The following is an 8,699-nucleotide window of genomic DNA, read 5'->3' on the forward strand; positions in this document are numbered from 1 at the left end:
TCTAGCTGTTCTGGCTAACCACAGCAGTCATGCTGTCAGGTCCCGTTCCCCAGCTATCCTCTCTCCCTACCGAGAGCCCATCTGGCATACTGGGCCACACATAGCTCTTGACAGTCAAGCAAACTTTTGAAACAGATTCTCCCATCCTAGCTTTTCCATCTTGTGCTGTTATATCTCACAATTGCACCTCTTATTTCCTCCCCTTTACAGCACACCTGCCTTTTCAACAAGAACACCCCAGATGCAATAAAACATGAAATACCAAGCAAGCGTATTTTAGACTTGCCCCTTCTCTTTGCTGCCTGTCAACAAAGCACTCTGCTGTAGTCAGGATTGCACCTCTCTGAAAAAGCTGCAGACAATTCAGTTGCGTGAGCTCCCATTTCACTCCAAGTATCGGCACGCTGCCTAAAAGAGATGAGCCGCTTCTCTCCCCAGAACTTCACACATCCCCTTTCCATCAGTTTCTGCAGTTATTTGCAAGGAAGGGCATCAGTCCCAAATATTCCACCCCTCTGCTCTGTACCATTTGCTTCCTTCTCTTTTACAGTAAAGACTATCATTACAGTTTGATTCCCCCCCGCCTTCCTTTAGCAGCTTGAGGGGTTATGAGAGCCTCCCTGCAGCTTGGTCTTAGACTGCAGCTACCTGAGAGACTCTATCTCCTGACTCAGCATAAAGAAAGGCTTGTTCCTGTTTCAAAGCGCAGCTTCATGACCTGGAAAAATCTCAAATTTGGATGGACCCATGGTAGACAAGAATCATAGTTGAACAAGCTCAGAGGATGAGATGACACTGTAGCAAGATAGCTCTTTCTTACCCATATTAAGTATTAGTATTGCAAATGTCTGTCCTGTGCAGCCCTGTAAGTAGCCTCTGAAGTTAAATCTTCTTTTTGTGTAGGTTCTCAGGGAGACAAAGACAAAAAGCATTGAACGTTATCAAACAAAATAATAGCCTTGTAACTCGGCAGAACAAGCAGTATGTAGATTTAATTAACTCCTTGGCACTGTCAGTTGTGGCATATCCTGTTGTCCACGGGCAGCACACCAAGAAAGCCTGGCTGTTTGGCATCTAGAGGCCTACAGATGGCTGGTAAAACTTCTGTCTGTTCTTGTTTACAGCCAATTTCTGGAGTGCAACAACAAGTGGCGAGACAAGCGAAGGCTTTCCTTTCCCTGGGAAAGATGGCAGAAGTGCAGGTCAGCAGACGGAAATCCAGTGGAGAGAAGTCATGGCTGTGGTTTGCTACAGTAAAGTCTCTGATTGGGAAAGGGGTAATGCTCGCTGTCAATCAAGGCAAAGTGCAAACAAATGTGCTCAACATTGCAAATGAGGACTGCATAAAAGTGGCAGCTGTTCTGAACAACGCCTACTACCTAGAAAACTTGCATTTCACTGTTGAGGGAAAGGACACGCACTATTTTATCAAGACAACCTCGCCCGAGAGTGACCTTGGGACACTGAGGCTGACGAGTGGGCGGAAGGCCCTGGAGAATGGCATCAACGTCACTGTTTCCCAGTCCACCACTGTGGTAAATGGCAGGACTCGTAGGTTTGCTGATGTTGAAATGCAATACGGTGCTTTAGCACTTCACGTCCGCTATGGTATGACACTTGATGAGGAAAAGGCCCGAATTCTGGAGCAAGCCAGGCAAAGAGCTCTGTCCAGTGCCTGGGCCAGAGAACAGCAGAGAGTAAGAGATGGAGAGGAGGGCGCCAGGTTGTGGACAGAAGGAGAAAAGAGGCAGTTGCTAAGTGCTGGAAAGGTACAAGGATACGATGGGTACTATGTACTCTCTGTGGAGCAATATCCAGAATTAGCAGACAGTGCTAACAATATACAGTTCCTCAGACAAAGTGAGATAGGAAAGAGGTAACACACTGGCTTAGCTCAGGCTGCCAAAGAGACTGTGTACCAATGTCTTCTAAAAAGGAGACCAAACTGTTTTGCTGCATTACTACTTGAGCCTAAGCTTACATCTTTGCTCAGATTTTTTCTGTAGCACAATCCGAACAGACTCTGTAACAAAAAGAGCGCCTTCCAGAAGAATAATACTGCTAATGACAAAACTTTTTTTTTCTCTCAATGACCTTAAAGGTGATCTGCTTTAACGAATATGTTTACATATGCATATCGCTGCACTCAAGTTGGACTGAAAAGTACGAAAAGAAGAAAAAAGAAAAAGGCCTACAGATTTTGCAACAGGCTGTCTGTTCCTTTGAGGCACTGTATTTAATTAAGATACAGACCCATACAGTGTTCCCAAATATTACTGAATTGTTGACCTTTGCTTACGAGAAGTAGTCTCTCTCTTTCTCTCTCTCTCTCTCTTTTTCTCACTACATAGGATGTGGTATATATCTGTTAATTTTAAAACGTGGGGCAAAAATTACTGTTTATAGACAACCCAACTGCTTTAAACTGTGCTGCTTTCTAAAAGGACATTGGCACAAGTGACTTATGCTACCATGGGAATTTAATAATGGATTTTACAATGCTAACATGGTTTGCCTTGGGGGGAAAATGGCAAGTAGAATCCTTGTTGCAGATAAGCAAAGGAAACCCTGATTTTTTTTGTAAATTATGTGAGACAAGTTGTTTATGGATTTTTATATGAATTACAATTTACTGTACATCAAATATTAGTCTCAGAGGAGTTAATTTATGTAAAGTGTTTAAAAAAGTTTATACTTAAAAATAAAATGATAAAAACATGTGCTGTGTGTGATTTTTTTAAAAAAAAAGGAATTGCACCTTTTATGTTATAGCTGTACAGTATAAAGGATTATATTGTAGAGATATAACAGTGATGACTAATGTCCAAAAGTGTTAATATTTTTGTATTAGGTTTAAAGCTGTGCATCTATCACTTTGCTGATAGGATGGGACACTCCAAAGTGGCTGGCTGAATCAGACTGCAGCTCCCCCCCTTCCCGTACCTCTCCTGTCACCCAGGCCAGTGCCACTTCATCAGTCATTGTTAGAAGGCACAGTAGCCAAATAAGTCTCGTTTATTATGATGGAAGACTTTAATAGATTGGGTTTTCCTTGTCTTTTTCCAGCCCTAATGTAATAAATGGACATTTATTCATACCAGGTGGGGTTTCTGTTGTTTTTTTAGCAGCTTTGTTTCACAATGGAGAGAATAGTGTCTCAGGTGCTTGGCAAATTGTATGTAGAAGAAGAAGAAATGATGTAGTTTCATCCAGTTATGTCAACTTTGTCTTCTGTATAATACAGCTCTTTTAGATGTTATAACTCCAGATAGAAGAAGCGTACCTCTGACCTGATGCTACAGAATTGCTCTTTAGGCAGGCAGGCTGTTCAGTAGGTTCATCTCTTGGCCTTCAGCTGGCAGATCAAATCCCATTACTGTGAACACTGAACCTGGGGATGGAGAGGAAGGTCTAATTCTAGTGCCTAGTCTGCATCTCCACACCACTGCATAGATTTGGCATGCTCTGCTCCAAGGCTCAGTATATTTGCTGCAGAACAGAACTGAAATGTGCAGCTGATTCCTTATAGGAAGCCTGTGGTGGCATCTATGGCATCTCTTCTACACCTTGGCTGAAACCATTCTTCGAGCTTTACTCTCATGAGCACTAAATTCAGCCACAAAAATAAGTATTTTTAACATGAGACAAAATTGGGGTTTTTTGATGTCATTGAAATATACACAGTATTTCTATCCATGTATTATAATGACAAAACATAGTAAGTGGACGTGTCTTAACTATGAATGGTTCAAGTGGATGTAATAAAAATAGTTTTCTAACTAACTGCTTTGTATTCTGAGAGTCTATGGTATTACATACTCTAAATTGCACATTAGGATTGTTTGATAAACAGATTTGAACTTCTCCCAGCCAAGTTGCTACCGAATCTACAGTATCAGTGCTATTACTGTATGTGTGTATTTGGTAGAGCATACAGAACTAATTACACATATAATGAATGCTAATCATCTATTAGAATGAAAGCACAGATTAGTTGTTAGTACTTTTACCCTTGAAGTCTTGAGGGCCCTAAATTTCGAGAGGATATGTCAGACCCCAGAGACGTGTCATTGATCTACGTATTCTTTTTAAAGATGTAAAATGCTAGGTGTTTGCAGTTCTGTTGGGTGGCTCTTCCACAGCACTGTATTTAGCATGCTGTAAGTGCTCTCTGTTGAAATAGGCTCATATTCTAAATTATGTCAAATGTTTCTGTTCTCTTTGAATATGAAAAGCTTGTATAACATGTCAACATTGAAATATATCTTCTACTTGACGCGTACCAGTTCCTTCTCCTTTGTTCTGGCACCAATAAACAACAAATTATAGTATCTGTTGGTGATCATTTTAGATAAAGTCAAATCAAGCCAATTAGTGGCCTTGTTACTAGGTATAATGAGCCTATTTCTTGCTAAAAAAGACTTGTGATCTGGACATGCTCCTGCAGGAAATAGTGACCTTGGGGAATATATAAACAAAAGATCTTTTTAAAGGAAAAAATATGTATAATTAAAAGAAGCATATTACAAAAAAAAAGGAGATTCTAAGTATTTTAGGCAATGCCAGTCAAAATGCTATCCTGATATTTTGAGATGTATATTTCGTCTGATTTGTATTGTTCTTTTAATTTGCCTTCTTAACTTTATATGTGTCCTGAATTTTCCACAAATTGATAACTATAGATTGCATCTAGGCTTTCCAATAAAAGCCAACCCAATGTGTGTGTGTGTGTGTGTTTATATTTGTTTTTTAAATCTGTATGTCAGCTACTGCATCTGTGCTACTGCTTTTCTTGTATCGGAAGAAGCAAACTGATCCAGTTGCACTGGTATTGATTCAGTTGCTTCACAGTTGGCAGCATCTTTTTTGACTCTGTCCAATGGCCTCATCTGCTAATTCAGCAAAGTGAATTACTCCATAGGATCTCTCAGGTGGCCTACTTTAGAGAAAACATTAACTACACCTCACAAGCCAAATCTTTTATAGATAAGGAAAAGCCAAAGAACAAAGAAAAAATCACTTAGAACTATTTTCTGTACTATCCTCTTGAGTAAAAATATGACAAAAAGTATTTGATTATAAACAATTAGGTTGGCACTGGTAGTTACATATGTACACAGAAAAGATCCTTCAATCTGCATTTAGACCCACTGCAGAAACTGCTGACTTCAGCACTGCTGTATGTCAAGAGACTGCTTTTGATTTTAGTTGGCAGACTTCACCACACTTACTTTGTAGTGACAACCTCAAACTGGTAACATGTTGATCTAGCACGAATCAGGTCACTCTACTTGGCTAACTGTGGCCTAATTTTCTTATTTAAAAAAAAAAAAAGGCCAGTAAGAGAGGTAAGAGAGCTTTGTATGTTTACACTTGGGAGGTGAGAAATTTGCATTTGACAAGGGGGAGGGGGGGAAATGCCCCTTACCATTGCCACTCTTCAGAGGCACTTTTAAAGTGATGGCTGAAAGACTGTAAAAGAAAAAACACTGCAAAAAATAACAGTTTAAAATTATTGTCTATGAGAGACTAGACTGTATTCGTAGAGAATCTGAGATGACAAAATGTTTGAATTCTGTTTTCAGAAAAAAAAAAAAAAATTCTAGATGTGTTAATGCCTTGGTTTACTGCTAACTCCAAAATGGCAAGCTACAGCTATACATAATGGCCAGCTTGAGAACCTTTAAGAAAAAGGGGAAGAGACTAGTATGTAATTCTTTGGGGATGGGAAACACAAAGCAAAGACACTTATTAGAAACAGCTTCTAAGCAGCTTATTAGAAGCCGCTTATTTGATACTTACTAGAAGCTGCCAGGGTTAAAAATAAGCCAAAGCAGAGAGCATCGTACAGCATAAACTGAACAGCACAGGCACAGTGAAATCATACCCCTAACTGCAAAGCCATATCTAAACCGACCAGACTGATCAGCTTTTCATCTACAGCCAATTAGTGCTAAGGACTAAATATGCAATGCTTATAAAATTAAATTGATCTTTGACTGCACGCACAAGTTGCTGGGGCTCACTGAGCCAAAAAAAAGTCAGAATGAAAACCAGTTAATTGATGGGTAGATGCCAATTTTCCCCCCTGGGAAAAGGGAACACATGGTGTAAAGCTGTCACACTGACGGACAGAGCTTAAGACTTTAATTTTCCCTCTGAAGATTTTAGCTTTGTGGCAGAGTGACCATATGAGGCAAATTGAACTGTGCAAGTGCCTATAAGAGAGACGTATAAAAAAGTCAAAACACTAACAATAGATAAAGCCCTGCTGCTCCACTCCGGCCCATTTTTCCACAGGAATAACATATATAAGGATGCCAGTGCTTAATTAAGTGCACCACCGAAATCTGAAAAAATGCAGCTTGTCTGTTCACCCATCCCAGAAACCTGAGTATCTGTTGCAGATCACTAAAAATGTCTTGGGCCTTTCAGGGTGAAAAGATGGTGGAAAGGTTTGTTTCTTGTCCCACCTCCTAGTCACAAGATAGAACACTGGCTATTGCAGTTGACACTGAGAGCAACAGAGGAACAAGAACATGCTGTCTGACATGTGGGCACAGTCTGCCCTACTCCAGCAAGGGGATGTGCTGGGGATGGAGTGGGAGGGAGAGGGAAAGAGGTGGCCTGTCATTAGGTGGTCTGAAATGCAACAGTGAGAGCGAAGTCACGCAGTATCGCACAAATACTGGAATGAGGATTATCTTAACTGCACCGTTATTTGTATGCATGCCTTTAAACAAATTTAGTAAAAAAAAAAATCCTGGCCTGATTTCTAGCATCACAAATGCATGCAAGTCTGAGCTATGCAAGGATGACATAAAATGTTAAATATTTTTCTCCACTTCTAAACAAAGTAAGCTAAACAGCAAGACCATCCCTTTCTTCAAGTACCTAAGAGTCTTACGTGCAATTTGGAAGGTGAAGAACAAGCGTAATAACATGGCAGCTCATTAGAGTGTCATGTTTTCACAGAATATATTTTATTGCATTTAGTAGTTCTGCAACTAAACTATTTTGCTGTTAACTACTATAACTTCCTAGGTAAACTGAGTAAACCTTTTCATTTACTAAGTTAAAATTCTGTCATTGAGGAATATAAATTTCTAGAGACGCATGTATTTTTTTTCCTACTCTAAGTCAAAGCTCATAGTAACGTGATTATGCAGCTTAGAATTAATGGTTCCCACAAAACTGTCTTAATAGAGCCTTTTGGGATCCAGGAGGAAATTCAGAAACTAAGAACAGAGCTGGAAGGTGACAACATGTTTCAACTGGTTCTAGTTACTCAATCACACTTAAGCTGTCTGAGACAGCAGGGAGAGTGCCATGCATTAGAGAGGCACGCGGGAAATTGTTATTCCAACTCAATGAAGTATTTCCACATTCCAAGCCCACGAGTCATTTTCAAACTGAAATTACAGGAATGGCTGTCTAATGAACCAATTAACCTTACATCAATCAAAAAAACCTAAACGGTATAAGGAAAGCTAATCGAGGAATCTGTTAAGAATTCAAATCTGAGAGTAACTACAGGCATGCAATGCTATAGAAAAGTCCATCTAGTGTTTGCTGACAAGAAGTACTGGGGAAAAATGGGATGGGGAGATGGGAGTATACACGACCGTAATACTAGGACCAGGTGCTAGTCACCATTTTCCACAATGATGAGGAAGCGCATATAAAAAAAAATTGATGCCAACATCTGCAGATGACAAAAATTGATGGAGTGGCAAATAATGGCTAGGACAGCGCAGTCATACCAAACAATATGGATCACTCGCTGAAGTGAGCCTATTCAAACAAAATGCATTTTAATACAGGCAACTCCAGAAGTAACAAATCTCAGAATAAGAAATGCAAATCTTGCTATGAAAGGTATGTAGCTGCCTACAAGAAAGCAATGACTGGAAAGAATGAGGAGCGCATAATAGATAAATAACTCATTGTGAGATTAGAGTACAATAGCGGTGCCAATGAAGAGCTCATAGGGGTGGAGAAGCTTAATGAGATTACTGGCCTTGTTAAACATGGGAAATAGGAAGGCAATGTTATCTCTGCATATGGCACCAGCAACGCTACTCTTGTATACAGCCCTGGTGAATGCAATTGTGAAGACACTGTTAAAACCCTAGAGAGAGTGCACAAGGAAACATCACACATAAATCTGAAGTTTGGCAAAAAAAAGCATCTTGCAGGGAGATATTTAAACAGCTTACATACATATACACACACACACACAAAGCAGCACCAAAGGCTGCCTTGACAATAGACTCTAAGTGCCTTCGCAGAAAAAAAAACCACATTGCAGTAAAGTGCTTCTAAATGGGGGAGGAGGGAAGAGGCAGTGGGTGGGAATGTAATTCTGCTAAAATTCACATTAGGAATTGGGTACTAAAAAAAAAAGGGGGGGTGGGAGGAAGCTCTGCTTCATGACTGCTAAAACAAACTACAGGAGAAGCAGCTTCCAGAATCTATTGGCAAAATAGGCAGCTATTGGAATTACATGTAATGGCTGCTGGTGATGGGAGTTTAGACCAGGTAGTGCTGTCCATTTAGCCTCACAGGAGACATTAAAGTGTAAACTTGGTTAATCTGGCAAACGCCAGGCCAAAACCTTTGGGTTTGTCTTCCCCTTATCCCATCCCCTTTTCCATCCTGAAATATCCAAATTAATCTGATACAGACTGAAGCCAACA

At 40.1% G+C, this 8,699-nt stretch overlaps 1 protein-coding gene across 1 annotated transcript in view; it reads left to right on the top strand.

The window, feature by feature from the left end:
* Positions 1-2,718, top strand: part of TENM3 (teneurin transmembrane protein 3) — a 99,362-nt gene extending 96,644 nt beyond the window's left edge. Inside the window, exon 25 of the mRNA XM_010284493.1 lies at positions 1,125-2,718. Coding sequence (XP_010282795.1) covers positions 1,125-1,880 — 756 coding nt within the window. The 3' untranslated portion in view covers positions 1,881-2,718. The remainder of the gene's footprint in view (positions 1-1,124) is intronic.
* The last annotated feature ends 5,981 nt before the right edge of the window (positions 2,719-8,699 follow it).

Source organism: Phaethon lepturus, unplaced genomic scaffold, assembly GCF_000687285.1.
Source record: "Phaethon lepturus isolate BGI_N335 unplaced genomic scaffold, ASM68728v1 scaffold11483, whole genome shotgun sequence".
Taxonomy (NCBI): domain Eukaryota; kingdom Metazoa; phylum Chordata; class Aves; order Phaethontiformes; family Phaethontidae; genus Phaethon; species Phaethon lepturus.